At 64.5% G+C, this 17,695-nt stretch overlaps 1 protein-coding gene across 1 annotated transcript in view; it reads right to left on the minus strand.

The window, feature by feature from the left end:
• LOC111154771 (PR/SET domain 16) overlaps positions 1-17,695 on the minus strand; it is a 202,229-nt gene that overhangs the window by 12,410 nt on the left and 172,124 nt on the right. The window contains 7 exon segments of the mRNA XM_022514669.1: positions 557-726; positions 3,337-3,424; positions 5,347-6,530; positions 6,532-6,764; positions 11,633-11,786; positions 12,218-12,365; positions 14,245-14,458. Of these exon segments, the coding sequence (XP_022370377.1) occupies positions 557-726; positions 3,337-3,424; positions 5,347-6,530; positions 6,532-6,764; positions 11,633-11,786; positions 12,218-12,365; positions 14,245-14,458 (2,191 nt within the window).

Raw genomic sequence — 17,695 nt, forward strand, 5'->3', positions numbered from 1 at the left:
GGAGGGGCGGGGGGGTCGTGAGGCTGTTGTACGGCTAGACTCTGGCGCCTGTATGCTTTCCTGATGTGGTTCCTCCGACTTGGGGTCTAGGCCTGAGGCCCCATACCGGGGGGGCAGGCGGGCTCCACCGACTCTGGCTGCTGGGGCAGGGCCCCTTCCCTGAGCAGCCGGAGGGCGGCTGAGCTGGCTTGCCCCCGCTAGGACAGGCTCGTGCAGCTGGGGATGGACGCCGGGATACCAGGCTTTCACCTGACTCTGGGGCCTTGGTTACACGGGGACCAGTCCCCCTCGGCCTCAGGCCCTCCAGGTTCTGACTGGCTAGGCTAAGGCTGCGTGTCCTGGTGCTCGCGGGAACACGGCCCGCTGGGGCAGGGGACTTCGGGCCCACACACACACGTGGACCGCGAATGACTGCCATCGGTGGACAGACTGGTGACTGCCACCACGCTGTGCCGTGGCTGTCATGGTTCTTCCAGGAAGCCCGAGCTCACGGCCACAGCGTGAGCCCTGTGACTGCCTGGCCGGGGCCGCCCGCCAGCCCCCACGCCTGCCTCACCTGCAGGTGTAGCGCTCCTTGCCCTTCCTGAGGATGGGGTCCGAGAGAGTGGGGGGCGGGGACCGGAAGTTGAAGGGGTGGTGGGGGAGGGGCTGCAGGGAGGCGCCCGAGTCCGCCTTCATGGCCGCGAAGCTCTCCAGCTTGTCTGTCATGGTCTCGATGGCGGACATCTGCTGGCAGGAGAGTGGGAGAGACGGTGGGTCCTCCTGAGGAGGCTGGCCTCACCCCCCGACACCCCCCTGGAGTACCCTGGGGCCAGGCACGTCCCCCGCTGGGCCAGGGCCAGGGCCAGAAGCTCGCGCAGGCTCGGGGCTGGGGTGCAGCCAGCCCTCTCCGGGGCTTCTTGGCCTCCCGGCGGACACTCTTGCTTCCTGCGCCCAGCCCTGCCCTGTCCTTTCCGGGAAGCCCCGCGTGAGCCCGGGGCCCAGGCCGGGGGAGCCGGAACCAGCCTCCGCCAGCTCGCCTCTCTGCCTGTCCGGGGGCCTGTGGGGCGGGGGCGGCCTGCAGCCTCGCGGTGGCAGTCCCCAGATTTGGGAACCCCCCAGCACCATCCTGCTGGCCTGACACTCCTGGACAGAATCACTTTCTGCTCTTCTCTCCTCTCTCTGTCTGTCTCTCTGTCTGTCTGTGTCTCTTGGAATAAGGCAACTCCCTGCATTCCGGGTTAAAAGCGTCCGCGGGTCTGGGCCATGATTGCCGGCAGAGTTCTCCAGGGGTCCCGCAGCCCAGGGCCAGATGCTGCCAGCTGAACTGCCAGAGCAGGAGGCCCACGGGACGCAGCGTGGGGTGTGGTGACAAGGACAAGAGGAGCCACCTCTCCAGGTCTTGGAGACGCTGAGGGCTTGCTCGGGGAGGACTTGGGGGTGCGGCCTAGCCATTTCCACCTGGCAGGCAGAGCTGTGATCAGAGCCCCAGACGGCGCCTGTCCCTGAGGGCTCGGGGTTTGGGACCAGGACAGGGCAGGGGTTGCTGTTCCGCTCTGTCCCCCGGGGCGTGCCTGTGCCGTCCTCAGACACACGCTGCCCGCCTGTGCTGCCCACCCTGTCCCTGCTGATGGGCTGAGGGCAGCTGTCTCACGCCTCGGCGGTGGCTCCTCCACGGCCAGGACGATGGGGACCCCGGGTGTGTCAGCGCCTCTGCCCACCTGGCTCTGTCTCAGTCTTAGCCACAGCCTTAGAAGGTTCTGGAACTCTCCACACAGAGACTGCCTGGAGCTCCAGAAGTGCTGAGGGGCCAGCCCTGTCCCCCGGGGCTGCACACGTGTGTCAGGCTTCCCAAACCGAAGGCCCTGGCAAAGTCCTGCCTAGCACCTGGGGGCCGCCGTGCGCTGACATCACGAGGAGCGGCCCTGTGCTCCGTAGAGCCCATCGGTCTTCGTGCCCAAGTGACGGCCTGACCTCAGACCACTTAATTGGGTGACCTCCTAGTCCTCCTCCCCTCCCTGTGCCCCGTGCTCGGGCCCAGGGGCAGGCAGTAGGGGCAGCAGGGCCGGGGGGAGCGGGCAGAGGGACAATGGGCCGCCGGCCCCCTGCCAGGCCTCCCCTCCTTAGGCCTGGGTGGGTCTCCCTGAGGCCGCCCAGGTCCGGCCGCCCAGCCCGCTCTGCCCTAGCTGATATCCCCGGTACTCCCAGCCCGGCTCCTGCACAAACACAAACACAGGATGTGCCTGGTGGCCTTGTCGGCTTTTTCCAGCCTGACCCGAGGAAAATCGGGGGAAGTTATTAAGCAAAGCCCACAGCCCCAGCGAAACAATGGGAGGCACTAAGTTTAGCTGTGAACCCAGGCAGGGGCAGGTTTCACAACCTGGGGATGTGTGTCCAAGGTGGGAAACACGGAGAACAATGGCCTGGTCCGGAGTCTGGCTCAGGGCATCCCACAGTTCGGCTCCCAGGATCCCCAAGTGGGGATGGGGGAGACTGTGGCTCTGGGGAGAAGGCGGGGTCCTGAGGAGGGGGCACAGCTGGGCCCCCAGGCAGAACCAGGGAGCCTCTGCCCGGCTCTGCTGCCCATCCCCGTGTCTGCGGCATCTCGGTGCCTACACCCTGTGGGGACAAGGCCGGGGGCTGGACACGGGTGCCTATAGGTGGGGTGTGTGGCCACGGCCCAGACTTGGGGGTTCTCTTTCCCAGAGCTCCAACTTTAGTCTTAGTGGTCAGCCCTGCCCGCCCCGCAGCTGTGGGGGAGGGGGCCCTCCTGCCCACCACCTCCTGAGACCCTTTGTCCTTGGGGCCAACCATCTGCTTCTGTCCTGTTCCCCACCCCCTGTGCCCCCTCCCGTGCCTGCTGCGCTCAGGTCCCCGAGCTCCCGGTCCTTTGTAAGCATCTTGCTCACACCTGTGCTGCTCACATCTGTCCCCCACGTTCCAGGTTTTTGGACTCCTTGCATCTGAGCTTTTGTCCACTGCCTTGCTGACGCTCACTGCCCCTCCGAGAGCCTGCGCTGTGGTCGGTGAGCACCCCACAGTCTGGGGTCTTGGGCCACCTCCGAGGGACCCAGGGGCCTGCCCCACAGAGCACCACCCTCCGTTGTCACACGTCCTGGCCCTTCTCACCCTCTTCGGCCTCGTGGTGACCCGTAAGGGCTGTGGGAGAGAATCCTTGTGGGCCTCTGACAGGCAGGGAGGCTGAGGTCTGCCTGGATGGGCGCTCGGGGCCAGCCCCCTGCAGAGACCAGCCTGCCTGGGCGGCCCTACTGGAAGGCCCCAGCATTGGGGTCCCAAGGCGCGCCCTCCCAGCAGGCTTGGCGCCCCCCCAGCAGGCTTGGCGCCCCGGGGCCTTACCTGGGGATGGAAGAGGAGCGGGGACGGCCGCAGGTACTTCTCCTTCAGGACTCCCACGGGGTCCGTCACCTTCCGCTTCTCCACCCTGCTGGACAACAACACCGAGGGTTACGTACCTCACCGAGCCGCCCGGGGCTGAGCAGGGACGGTGTCCCCTGAGCCCCCAGTCATGGGGCAGGGGCCCCTGCTTCCGTGGCCCCCGATTACTGTGTCTCACCTGACACATCTCACCTGACAGTGACGGAGCCCACCTGCAGCTCCACGGCCTCCGAGCCTGCCCCTGCCTGATCGTGCGCTCTACAACCTGCACGTGCTCCCAGTCACCACACTGGGGCCTGGACCCCCACGAGTCTCCCCAGGGGGTCGCCGGGGCCTCCCTGTGGTGGCTAGGTAGGGTCTACCTAAACCCTCACAAGGGCAGCTGGAGAGGATGATTCTAGAATGTTTTCCAAACGCTGGCGACAACTCCGCACGGCACAGAGAAAGTGGCCGGGGCGGGTCCTGAGAGCCCTCCTGGCAACGCCAGCCTCAGTCTCCTCGCGGAGGCAGAGAGTCACAAAGTGCCGTCTGGGGACACCGGCCACGTCCCCGCAGGCAGACACGGCCCCTCTGAGCACGCCCTACACCAGCCGCTCCCTTTGGACCGCATGAGGGCCTCGCTCTAATATGGCCTCCCACCAGGGCCTGGCTGGGACAGCGGGAGCGCAGGACGGAGTGTGTGGGGGATGGAGTGGAGCGTGAGCCGCAAGAAGACAACACAGCCCCTGGGAGGAGCCCCGCAGGACCCCCAGCCTGGACGGAGGGAGAGGGAGAGGGGAGGCTGGGAGGGTCCTCTCCTGGATAGGCAGTGTTGGTTGTGTGGGAGGCTGGCTTGGCGGGCATCTTGCTCTGAAGCCTGGCGGTGTTAGGGTTCCCTAAACCCGGGGAATGGAGGACGGTGGGTTATGTGTGTGAAGGGAACAGGATCTGGGGGCTGGCCTGTGGGCACAGTGCGGGGTTTCCCGGGAGTCCCCCGGGAGTAGGGGAGGGTCCCCACCCCTAGCCCCAGGGGCCAGCCTGCTTCCAGGCAGATGGGGTCACCCACAGCTTTGCCTGGGGAGAGCCCTTCAAACGCCCATTCTTGTTTCTCTTGATGGGCTTGTGTGCAGGGAGATGATGTGGGGCGACCCTGCCTTCGGACATCTTGCGGGTGTCTACGGGCAAAGCTGGGGCACAGGCATCGCCTCCTCAGCCCATGGCCCCTAGACCCACTGCTGAGTGCAGTGGGCAGGACCTGGCCTGGCCTCTCCTCCGCCCACCCCCCACCCGGTGGCTGTCTTGCTGGTATCATCCTGTCCCACGTGCACCTTCGAGGATCTGGGCTCCCCACCCGCACGCCCACCACCAGGCTGCTGCTGGCCCCTTGGGAACGCAGGCCTCGTGCTCCCGTGCTCCCTGAACACGGGGTGTACACGCACGTGTGTCTGCACGCAGGCCCCTGCCCCAGCCGGGCACGGTTCCCGCCCCACCAGGCCTCCCTCCCAAGGCCCACCACGGGCACAGCCCTCTCTCCTCAAGGCTCAGCCCGAGGCATAGCACCCGTAGGCGAGACCCCTCCCACCTAATACACCCACCTGATCTAAGCTGGCCCAGAGACGGGGGAGGGGAGGGATTCAGCTGGCCCAAAGCTACCAAAGGGCTGGGGCTGATGTTTGCAAACCCTCCAGAGCCCCACCTCCTCCTCCCTGTCCTCCCCTCTGGAGACTCTGCTCTCTGCTGGGCCACCGGAAACCCCCTCTGTGGCTCCAGGGGCTGGTAGGGCCCCCCAGGGTGGCCTTGGGGAAGTGCAGGCGCTGGGAACAGAGGAAAGGTTGGGAGGAGGCAGGGTTTGTCGGGAGAAGGTGGCTGCAGACAGAGGGGGACCCGGGTGGGGTCGGAGGGGAGGCTGGGAGGTCCGGCAGCTGTCAGCGCTGCCGCCTGGCCGGCTCGAGGGCCCTTGGGAGAGCAGGTGAAGGCGGGGCGTGTTAATACCTGTAGATCGGGTCCATGAAGAAGGGCGACGGCTTGGCGTAGTGCAGGGACGGCTGCTGGGGCAGCTGTGCCGGGCACGCCCTGGGCAGCCCGTCCCCGGTCCCCAGCTTGCGCTCCCCGTAGATGTGGTTCTTGCGCGGCTCTCGCCCCCCTCCGTTCTGGCCGGCTCGGGCGCGGCCTCCGATGCTCAGGTCCAGCGGCTCCTCCTCCCCGGACGCCGGGGCCGGGGGCGCCTTGGGCACGGGCAGCACGGGCTTGGCCTCTTTTGGTTTGGTGGTGAGGTCGAAGGGGGACTCGGCACTGGGGCCGCCCACCTTGAGGGCGTCCCGGGGTGACCTCGGCTCGGCCTTGACCAGCAAGTTGTGGGCAAGGGAGCGGTCCGCGAAGGGGCAGAGGGCGGGGGGGAAGTTGGGCAGGAACTGGAAGGGGAAGACGGAGTGGTAGGGCAGCGAGCCCAGCTTCTTCTCCTGCATGCCCACGAAGCCGGGGCCGAAGTACTTCTCTGCGATGGAGGCGATGGCCTTGATGGAGTCGCCTGCGGTGCCGGGGGCCGCCAGCAGCTGCTCATCTGGCGGCGGGAAGAAGGCGTGCTGGGAGTAGAAGACGGGCGCCTCGCCCAGGCTGTTCGGGGCCCCTGGAGGCGCTGCGCCGCCCCCGCGCTCGGGCTCACCCTCCGCCGCCTGGCCCTTGTCCTTGGCCCTATCCCGGTCGCTGTCCACGTCACTGTCCGGGTCCGAGCCCGTGCCCGTGCTTGTGTCCAGGTCGGTCCCTGTCGTGGTGTTGACGTCCTCAAAGTCACTGCCGTCCGACACGTCGCTGCCTCTCGCCTTGAGCTTCTCAGCGTAGGAGTCCTCTAGGCGATGCTCGAGCTTGTCCTCGGGTCCCGTGGCGGCCGTGGCGCCCTGGCCGCTGTTGCTGACGGCAGAGACGAGGGGCAGCGCCGGGTTCCCCAGGGGGCTGGGGAGCTTGGCGTCCTGGGTGTGGTTCAGGGGGCTCTTGAGCAGTGGTGTGGGAGGTAGCAACGGTGGCCGGGGGTACAGGGATGGGGGGAAGATGCCCGGGAAGCCCGGAGCGAGGGCGGGGAAGGCGGGGGGCGCCGCTGAGAAGGGCAGGCTGCCCGGGTGCGGCCTGGACGGGAAGTACTCGCTGAAGCCCAGGCCAGCGTGGTTGAGGCCGGGGGGGGGGCTTCGCCTTGTCCATCATGGGGCTGGGGTTCAAGGGCAGGCCCGGGGCAAAGACGCCACCTGGCGTGTAGTGGTTCTTGCCCTCGCAGAAGCGCCGGTGTTTGTTGAGGGAGGAGGTGGTGCTGAACATCTGTCCGCAGTCCTTGCACCTGATCTGCGTGCGGCAGTCAGCGTGCATCCGCTTGTGCCGGCACAGGTTGGAGAACTGGGTGTAGGATTTGTGGCAGACCTCACCTAAAGCATCAGCAGGAAGCAAACACAAACACGGTATGAAATTACCGGGAAACTGTGCGGGGGGAGGGGGGCTGGGTGCTGCGGGCCCGCGATCCCGAGCCGTCTGCACGTGTGCGTGCGTGTGGGTGTGCACACAAGTGTCTGCACGCCTGTTTGCACGTGTATGCCTGTACCTATGGGCTCGTGGGTGTAGGTGTGCACATATATGCATCTGCACAATTCTTGGATGTGTGCAAGTGCACCTATGGGCACACGTGTGTGCATGCACGTGTAGGTGTGCTCACATATGTGTCTCTGTGCCTGCTCACATGCCTGTGTGTACGTGTACACAGGCACACGCACGTATGCATGTCATGAATGTGCGTGCACGTGCGTTTCGTGTGTGCGCACATCTGCACATGTGCCTGCATGCGTGTGCACACGTGTTTGTGTGTGCACACCCTACCCTGGGCTGGCCTTCAGGGGCCAGCAGACTAGTGACGATCACCCGCGCCTGCCCACTTGGACCGATCTCAGGCTCCTCAACCTCCACACAGAAGCCAGGGCGCGTCTGCTCTCTGCGCCAGTCGTCCCGGCAGTGTTTGCAACGTGGGGGCCCAGGTCTCCTGAAATCGCTCCCCAGGGGTCGGAGCCACAGCGTGTGGCCATGTGTGCACCTGCTCCAGTCCCCCAGAGTTCCCTGCCACTCCCTGACCCCCTGCGTGGCGCTGTCCCAGTGGGGAGAGGAAACACCAACGACCAGAGCACTCCCGCTTTCTGTCCTGGGAGGGGGCCTCGGAGTGACCGGCCGCTCAGGGATTCTTAGTCGGGGTATCTGGGCCTGGGAGCACGGCTCCTGGTGCTGTGCGCTGCCTACTGTTTGGGCCTGGCTCGAAGCTGGGGGCGTGTTTGAGGGAAGTGCAGCCCCCCAAGATCGGGACGCAGAAGTGAGCCAGGCTCAGGCTGATGGGCACCGGCCTCTGCCCTTGACGGGAGGGGCGGGCAGTGCCAGCCAGAGCTGAACACCAGGCCCCAGCGGCCTCGGGGACCCCGCCTGGCCGTGTCCCCCGTGGCGGGCGAGTTCAAGGTTGTCAGCGAAACACCAGCTTTTCTTTCTTTCTCTTCTTGTTTTTCTAACCAGAAAGGGAGGACCACACACGCACACTCACGCTCACACACTTGCATGCGTATCTCCGCAGGACAACTAGCTTCCTAGGTGCAGCCCGTGGGAACGGCGGCTCGCTCCTGTCTCTCACCCATCACCGGTCCCGACTGCCCGCTGTCCCACTCTTCGCGCCGGCGCTCCGGCCCCATGTCACCCGCTTCTCTCAGCGCGGTATCTACGCATGCTAAGGGCCCTGCCTCCCCATCGTCCACGTGGTGGGACGTTCTCAAGGCTGAGGGGGGAAAGTGCGGCCTTCTCAGATCAAACCCACCTTCTTTGGGAGGTGGCTGACCCAGGGGAGCTGAGCCCCATGGCCGGTCTAGAAATAGACTCAGGTTGCCCACCGGGTCTCGGGGCAGCCAGGCCTTTCCTCGGCTCAGGCCTCACTGGCCAAACATGTGACCCCTCACTGCAACCCTGGCCCAGCTCACCAGGGCTTGGTTCATGGCTGCGGCCAACCTGAGCTTGGAAACTGTCCCCAACCAGGGCCCTCGCCTGGGGCAGCTCCCAGAAGGGCCCCTGGGCCAGCACCGTGCCTTGTGGTGGGGAGCCTGGGACCCTCAGGGCCCAGCCCTTTGCTCATAGGATGGAGGGGTCTGGCAGAAGTGCTGGGGCTACAGACAGATCAGACAGGTCCTGGACCCGGAACGCCAGCCACTCACAGATGGCAGAGAGAGGTTGGCTGCCCAGGGCCCTAGACGCAAGGGCAGCACCTGGCAGAGGGGCCCTACCCACTGCCCCCAGCAGTTCCTGTCCTTGTGGGGCCAGCGGCTGGATGCACACACACTCACTCTAGAGCATGTCCTCTGTGGAGAGCCCACAAGCAGGCTGACCGCCCACGTGCCTCCCGCACGCCCCCGCACACACCCGGCCCCCAGTGCGAGAGGTGCCCCTAGGAGAGAGCGCGGCCTCGGCTGTGCGCTCAGTGAGGGGCGGGCTCAGGCTTCTAGCTGGGTTGTAGTGCAGATCTGAGGGGGCTTCCATCTGTGTGCACTAGTGACGGTGTCACCATGGGCTTGTGCCCTCTGAGCCACCCGTTTGTCCTGCAAGGGGCCACGCACTGGGAGGCAGAGCTGTTTTCCCAAGCCCAGCATGGCCATTGACAGCGGCCCAAAGCACACTCGGTCGTGGCCTGCAGGACGTGCCCATCACATCTCACATGCCCACTTTCTGAAATCTGTGCCACCCTATCCGAATGACATGTCCTGCAGGCCACCTGGCCACGCCTGGGGTTTTCTCTGTAGCTTCACCTGTTAGCCAAAAGCTGAGACACCCTGGTGAGTGTGCCACACGGCCGGGGCGGGGCCGTGCCCCCTGTGCTCTGCTCGTCCACGTGCAGCCTCTGTGCAGGCCGTGGAAACATTGGGCTCGGGGCCTGGCAGAGCACCATGGTTCCTGGAACTTCCGTTATCAAACACCCTCCAAGGAGACTTCACTCCAAGGAGACCACAGGACCTTGTGTCTAGGTGCCCAGCGAGGCAGTGACCGTTGAACCTGTTTATACAATTTCCTGCTCCTGAGCTCACTTCAAAACCCCAGGCTATCATCTGAGGCCCCATGGTGGGACTTCCGGGGACCCTCACGCACAGAAAGCAGGACACACATCTCTGGTCCCCATCACAGCCCCCAGCTCCCACCCTTAGCCACGTTGCCGCTTCCTGACCCCCTCCCCGAGGGACCAGGCCCTGTGGCATCACCGCTCACCCTCTCCCTCTAGAACCTGCCGCTGACCAGGGACGGGGCTGGTGACCCAGGAACACTGGTTTCTCGGTCATCTCCAGCAGGGCACTGGAAGCTTGGGCTGGAGACAGAGGGTAGGAGGAGGGCACGGCCCAGCCACGCAACAAAGGCCGGACCGGCCAGTCGGCATGTGGTCTCTGCGGCAGGTGTCCTACAGCGGAATGGCAGCAGGAAACCACCCCAAGCCCAGCCCCTTGATGCCATGGGGTCCGAGGGGTCCCAGCCCCTCATCCAGGCCCTGGGGCCAGGGCAGGGCTAGAGTCCCTGCTCCGCAGCGTGGCATGAGCACCTGGTCACTTCATGTCTATGACCTCAGTCTCCTCTGTCAGGTGGAGACAGTGCGGCCCCTCCTTGGTTGGATTTTGAAGTCCGCTGTGAGATGGTGTGTGGGACGACCCCCCATGACCCAGGTGACCAACCCGCACAAGCTCCCGGGAGGTGACGACTCAGCAGAATTCGTGTGATGGCCCCGCGCGACCTGGGGACGGTGACCCATGTGACCTCGTGTGATGGCCCTGCACGACCTGGGGATGGTGACCCACATGACCTTGTGTGGACGGTGACCCTGTGTGACCTTGCAGGGATGGTGACCTTACGTGACCTTGTGGGGACGGTGACCCTGTGTGACCTCATGGAGATGGTGACCCCATGCGACCTTGTGGGGGTGGTGACCCCACATGACCGCGAATGGATGGTGACCCTGTATGACCTCATGTGGACAATGACCCCATGTGACCTCATGTGGATGACGACCCTGTGCGACCTTGTGGGGACGGCGACCCTGTGTGACCTCGTGTGGGTGGTGACCCCATGTGACCTCGTAGGGATGATGACCCTGAATGACCTCGAGTGGACGGTGACCCTGCGTGACCTTGTGGGGATGGTGACCCTGAGTGACCTCGTGGGGAGGATGACCCTGCAAATCATATGAAATTACGGCTCAGCGCAATCTCGTATGACTGTCAGCTCCCGGGTAGAAAAGACTCTTCTGTGGCTTCCAGACCCACCGAGAATAAGGTACACGCCCCTGCGCTGGCTCCCATGGCCCCCAAGCCCGGGTCCCTGTCACCTCTGTCCACTCTTCTACTGTCCCCCTCACGTGTTCCCCCAAATGTGCCGGCCTCAAGCTCCCTCTATTCCTGTCCCCGCCCGAGCACCCCCGTCCCGCAGGCGCCCCCTTGGCTCCCATCTGCCCTTCCTCCTGGTCTCCGCTGGACTGCTGCTCTTTTGACAAGCCGTCCTGGCTCCCGCTGTGCTCACGGGGCCCGGACCCCCGGGCCGACCCGGGTGCTCGGAGAACCTCCGGACCTTGTGGCACCGCCTCCGGGCTGACAGGCGGGGCCCGTGCGCCGTGACTGTGCGTGCGGCTTAGCCTGTCTCCTGCGCTGTACGTAGGTGCTGTGGCCACAGGGCATTTACAGCTGGCGCCTGCTGCCCGGGCCGTGCAGGGGTACACAGGTGCCCTGAAGGCTGCCGTGGGGATGCGCAGGGCTCAGCGGTGCCGCTGGGATTCCTATGCCTCCCAGAGCTCAGGCTGGGGTGTGGGTGCCGGGGAGAGTAGACGGAGCAGGGCGGGTGGACTGCGGGCTCCTTCCACAGGACCCAGGAGGCCGAAATGGTCCTTCCCCACCTCTCACCACCCCCTCTGGCCATTGTGGAGGTAAGTGATGGGGAGGAGCCAGGTAGAGCAGGAGGAGAGAAGGAGACCCCAGCAAGAGAGAGATGGGTGACCAGGAGAGCAGGTGCGGCAGAGCAGGGTGGGGACGAGGCGGTCCCGGGGGCGGGGGTCCGGACCCTGGGCCCTACCTGGCAGAGGTTTCTGAGCAAGGAGGGGTCCAGCAGAGGGGAGACCCCGGGGACTTCCCACCTGTACCTAGCCTCCGACGACTGTTGATGGAGGCCGATGGGGATGGGGGGAGGCCGGGTTGGGAACAGGGAGGCAGTGGAGGGGGAGGGGCGGCCGGTGGGGGTGGGGACCACTTACATATGAAAGGTTTGACCGTGCTGTGGATGTGTTTGTGCTGCTTGAGGCCCGAAGAGGTGGCGAACGTCTTCCCGCAGTCAGGGCATGCGTGAGCACGGGCTCCCACGTGCTGGGAGCGGATGTGGCGCTGCAGGTTGCTGGGGTCGGTGAACACCTGCGGGGACAGACGTCAGGACTCACTCCCCTGTCGGCCCAGTTCTGGCCCCTGGGTGGGGCTCTCACTGCTGCTGAGCCTGGCCGGGATGGTCTCTGCGTTCAGGATGACCCGCCCCATGACCTCAGGGGAGCTGCCACGCCTCCCACAGACTCTGTGTCTCCAACAGGACGCCTAGGGGAGCTGCGGCCGTAAAAGCGGGAGCCCAGAACGCATTTTTAGGTGGACGAGCTCGGACACACAGGTGGGGGCAGAGAAGACAACGTCTGGTCTCCCTGACCTCCTCCCAAGCTGTGTGACCTGTGCTTCTTCCTCCTTCCCGGGCAAACCCGAGACCCAAAGGGCTTCCGGCCTCTTACGGGCTCTGCCCACTTCGCCTGCGTGTCCGCGGGGCGGGGCGCGGGCTGAGCCGCAGGTGCAGGGCCGGTTACCTTCACGCAGTTCTCACATTCGAAGCGCTTGCCGCTGTCATGGGACATCTGGTGGCGGATGAGGTTGGACTTCCAGTTGAAGGCCTTGGGGCACTGGTCACACTTGTACTCCCGCTCCTCTGTGTGCACAACCATGTGCTGCTCCAGGCTGCACGCGGACGGGGACAGGAATCACTGGGCGCCCGCCTGCCTCACTGACTAGCAGCCCCCGGCCCCCTGCCCGCTTGGAGAGGAGAGGGAGTCCCTGCAGCGGGTCTGGTCACCTCCTCTCCAGACAGGCCAGCGGGACGGAGGGGCAGAGACGGCCCTCCCACCGCACAGGGGGCAGAAGCCGGGCCCTCCTCCAAGACCACTCCTCCAGGCAGCCAGAAGCCAGGCAGGACCCCAGCTCACAATGCCCGGCTGCTCTTCAAGATGATCTTAACCTTGAGGCTGACCTTGGGCCTCGGAAAAGGGGCGCTGAAGCTGCGGACATTGCCCTGAGCCCCGGAGTGGGAGCGGGGCGCAGGAAACCCAAGGCCAGCCCTGGCCCCCTCACCGCATACACACCAGGGAGGTGGGCCGGGGACGAGCGGGTGGGTCTCCCACTGGGGCCCGATAAGGTGGGGAGAGCCCAGCTGCTGGGCAGGGGCGGCTGCACTTGGATGAAGGAGCAGCTCCTGACCCCCTCCTCTTGGGGGACGTCCTGTTCCCCCTCCTGTCCCAGGTGTGACCGTTAATCTCCGGGAGCAAAGCAGCAATACATCACGGCCCGTTAATTACGGGCCCAGCCATCCGTTCCCATCAGAAGCGCTCGGTTCTGGAGCACTACCGGACTGAATCTTTTTCCCTGTTGCTAATTGTGATTTATGTGTTTATGTAAAGAAAACACGGACCCTCTTGAGCTGCGCTTACCGCAGAGGGCCTCAGCCGGGATTCGCCCAAATGCTCATGTTCTCTGTCATCTGTTCGGGGTGCAGGGTTTCCCATCCCCGGGGAGGCCACTGTGGGATTGGTGTCCGGTTCCCGGTGACACCACAGCCACTTAGTGACCGGATGGGGTTTTACTCTGACCTTGCCAGGCCATCCGAGAGACATTCTCAGAGGCCGGAGGAGGGGCCCACGCGGAAAAGCCTTCAGACTTGCCTGGAGCTGGGACCTCAGTCCTGGCTCTCTCCCCACAAAGCCCAGAAGGTTCATCCTTCCTTCGGGTTGCCATGAGTCCTCGGGGTCCCCACTTCCCAGGGGAGGGCCAGCTCGTGCCTCAGTTCAGCTCAGCTCAGTTCTAGGCTGACCGTGTGCAGCCGGCAGAGCAGGCCTGGCTCACCGTGCCCGTGGCTGTGAAGCCTCCCAGGACAGCTGGGGTCCATCTGTGGGGGGCAGAGGCCGGTGCCTGGGGTGGGGGATCAGGGACCCTTGGGTGGCTCCTGCGAGCCCCTGCACACTGTGTGAGAAGGAGTCCTGTCTGTCCAGAGGGTCAGGTCACTCCACGGGTCCCCAGGCAGCAGGGTGCTGCCACCGCCCCCCCCTTGCTAGTCTCAGACCCTGCTTCGGAAGTCTCCTTGGGGCTCGACCCTGCACATCCCGGGGTGTGGCCTGCATCTCTCACTCTCCTCCTAGCCTGTCTCCATGGAGACATCCCTGCCTGCAGAATGGCTGGGCCAGTGATATCTCTGCCAGCCCCTTGTGGATCTTCTAGGGGTTGGGGCTCGGACTAGGGCCCTGGCCTTCATAGCCAGAGCCGGGATCCCCTGTGCTCTGCAGCTCTGGGGCCTACTGGGTCCCTGATGCCGGATGAGTCGTCTGGAGGTTCCTGGCCCTGAGGTGTGCCACATGGGAGGGGACCCTGTCTCCACCTGTCCCTGGAGTTCCTTGCGCGTCAGTGTGGACAGGGCTGAGGGACAAGGACAGACCCCTGTCTTTCCCAGCTTTCCCTCTGTGCCATCAGGGCTGAATGAGTCTTCGGGGGCTGCTCCTGGGGGGACGGGAGGCTGGGGGAGGGGCGTGGCGGGGGAGGGGAGGGGCGTGGCGGGGGAGGGGGGCGGCACCTGTACTTGTTGGGGAATATCCGCTCGCAGTCCTTGCACTCGTGGGCCTGCTCGCCCGCCCCGCCACTGAGCCCCTCCGGCTTGAGCTCGTCGGCCAGGCCCTCGTAGAGCGGGGCCCCCACCGAGCCGCACGCGTACTTCTTGTGGCGCCGCAGGTCTGTCTTGCACTGGAAGAGCTCGTCACAGGCGTCACAGCGGAAAGTGGGCTCCTCCGCTAGGAAGAGAGGAGGGGAGGTGGGTGGGGAGCACGAGATGGGACCCGGGCCCCCCAGCCCACGGCAGGGGCAGGGGGACGGTGCTGTTCCACTCCTGCTTCCCTCCTGTCCCCGCTTCCCGGACCTTGGTGTGGCTGCTCCAGGTCCCGTGTCTGCGCCATCAGGATCGGAGAAGGCCTGGGCCCCACCCTGCATGGCAGGAGGCCACCCGGGGCTTGAGAAGGCCCCGCACCGGGGAGTGGAGAAGGAAGCTGGCGAGCGCTTTGTTTATGAATTAGGAGAAAACACACGGCGGAGCCCTAATACGCCTCATAAATTACTGTCGTCAAGGTCAAACAAATTAAAAGGGGGGGCAGCTATTATTAAGTTTACGAGACAAGATCCTGACCACTGCGCCAGGCCAAACAGTCAGCTCCAGGCCGTAAATTTCCCCGGGGAGACGACCTCTGGGCCCATCCCCAGGCCCCACCCCGGGCGACGGCTGGCAGCAGCTCCTCTGCGGAGCGGATAACCCCTCCCTGGCCCAGGCGGGGAGAGAACGCGTGCATAGAAGGTCTTGCACAGCTGCTTGGAAAGGTGTGCATGTGTGTGCTGGTAGTGAGCGTGGGAATGCACGTGCGCTCGGGCGCAGGTGTGTAACTCTGGGATGTGAGTGTGTGTGTGAGCAGGTGTACAGCTGTGGCACAGGGTGCGAGTGTTTGCATTTGAACACACCTGCATCCACGTCTGTGCGTCTCTGCAAGAATGTGTAGGAATATTTGTGCCTCCACACTTGTTCGTGTGAGTGTGCGCGTGCTTCTGTATGTGGCTGCACATGGGGAAATTCGTCTTGGCGTGCGTCCACGTGTTCATGCATGTGCATGTGCGTGCGAGGGCGGTGTGCATGCTGCGTCAGCGCACACACATCGCACATCTGAATGTACACTTCGGTGCACACATGTGGGCACGTGTGCGTCACATGTACACGGATGCACACGCTATGCACACACATCTGTGTGAGGCTGATCACACGTCATGTGTGTAGAGTGTGAGTGCATCGGAGCATGTGTGTGTGCGTGAACGTGCAGGTGTGTGTGCACCTGTGTACATGTGTGTGCATATTTTACCGTGTGTTTTCATGTGTGTGCGTGTCTCTGTGACCATGTGAGTATATGTTTGAGAACGTGTCTGAGTGTGAATGTGTGTGTGTGTGAGCACGTCCGCACATGCAGAGCTGAGCCGTGGTGACCTTGGGCTGACTGTTACCGAAATGGCCTAACCCTGAGGGATGTCAAAGCCAAGGAGGCAGGGAGATAGGGGGCGGGCAGAAGGGGGCTGTCCCCGCCTCCTCCCCTGTCAGAGAGACCACCATAACCTTCTGAGTGCCGAGGAGAGGGTGGGGGATCTTTGCAGCCCAGGCAGGGGGTTAGGGGAGAGAGCTGGGGAGAGTGAGGGCCTCCTGCTCATGACTAGAAGCTTCCCTGAGACTAAGGCTGGAGGCGTGGCTCCCGATGTCTGGTCACAGCCGGCATCTCCACCGGATCCCCCCACCATCATGAGGCAGACTCTGTGGGAGCTGGTTCTGGGCTGTCCCTGGCCGGGCCCCCAGGGCTTGGACGACACTGTCAGAGGCACAGTGTGACTTCTGTTCACGCCTGTGTGAGGGAGTAGCTCTCTGGGTCCCAGGGAAGGGCCTCAGGGACGGGCCGGGTGGGCTCCAGTGCAGGTCCAGGCGTCCTGGCCGGCTCACAACGGACAGCCTGATGTCAAGGAAGTGTTTGTTTGGAGGAATTCAACACAAACGCGCAACAGCAGCTCGCGCTGAGTCTGGCGGTCTGGGACTGAGAGCATGGGTTTGAGCCTCTGGGCTTGGAAATCTCTGCCCCAAACATCTCCCAGCAAGGCTGCCCCTGGCACTTGCCCCAGACAGATGCTGAGCTGCAAAACGGAGGGGAAAGAGGCAAGGCCTGGCAGTCCACGCAGACCCCAGACCCTGGGCTGGGGGACACAGGGAGGGTATGTTTGCCAACACCGAGGCCAGCGGCATCCAGGCACAGCCAGGGCCAGAGGCACAGGAGCCGTGGGGCCTGGGGCTGCCTGGAGCACAAGGACAGCGAAAGTTCTCGAACAAAACCCATCCAAGCAGCAGCCGGTCCCCAGGGAGCAGCGTGCATTGCTGGCCACTAAGCCTGCAGACGACGTTCATCACGACATAGGCCCCCCACCGCCCGCCCCCTGCCACGTCTACACAGCGTTGCCTCCAAAGTCAAATTCACGCGTGAACCCTTCCGGAGAATGCCTCCTGGGAAAAGAACGTGTCCGGCAGTGGGGACACCCGAGGCCTTGAGGCCGCCGCACAGCAGGCCCTGGCTAGGAGCTTCCTGCTGTTGGTGCACAGACGCCATCCACGCGCCCAGGGGCAGACTCTATGCCCGCCTGGCGACCAGTAAACGGAGGCCGGGACACCCAGAGAGCAGGCGGCAGGGCTGTGTAACCAGAGCCGAGCCGCCGGGCGGGGCCCGGGAAGCGCGGTGGCAGAGTCCCAGCTTCCCGCGAGGGGCCCAGTGCAGCGCCAGACGTGGCGTGTGCGCTCGGAATGGCCTGGCATTCCCCTGCGGGCCCTCGTCATCTTTAGAAATGTGGATTTCCTCCCCATCTGAGGACCGAGAACACCACTTCAGAACGGAGCCGGATGCCTAGACCCCTCAGAGCCGCCCCTGTGGGTTTGTTCTGACTTCCTGGGGCCTCCCACCACCACTGGCGCTGCGAGTCAGTTCGAAATGCCCGTTGGTAGTTGACTCTTTCTGGACCCAACTGAGAACAGTCGCAGAAGTTGAAATTTGAAAACAAAGACGAGAAGAAAGGCCAACCCCACCCATCCGTACCACCAACCAACTCCACTTTCTCAATTTCGATCTGGAATTTGGACTTAAAATGAAAACTGAGCCCATTGCTGCGGTGACAGCATGTGAGGACGTCCTGAGGCCGTTAAACAGATGGGGTGGGGTGGGGGGGTTAAAAGGCGCCCTCCTCGCCCTCATCCCTCCACGGACCCAAGTTTGCGAGGGTGAAGGATGGAGCCGGGGGCTGGCGGTGGGTGAGCCTCGACACCCGCCCCTTCCTCACCCCGTGCTATGGTGTGGACAGGGGTCCCAGCTTCCCTCATGCAGGTAAGGCGGGCGCAAAGCGTCCACGCTCGGGGCTCGCTAGATGCCCCAGGAAGGATGGGCCCTGCCCGTGTGGTCCAACTGCCCAGC

This window comes from Enhydra lutris, unplaced genomic scaffold (genome assembly GCF_002288905.1).
Source record: "Enhydra lutris kenyoni isolate GAN:26980312 unplaced genomic scaffold, ASM228890v2 scaffoldscaffold38, whole genome shotgun sequence".
Classification (NCBI taxonomy): domain Eukaryota; kingdom Metazoa; phylum Chordata; class Mammalia; order Carnivora; family Mustelidae; genus Enhydra; species Enhydra lutris.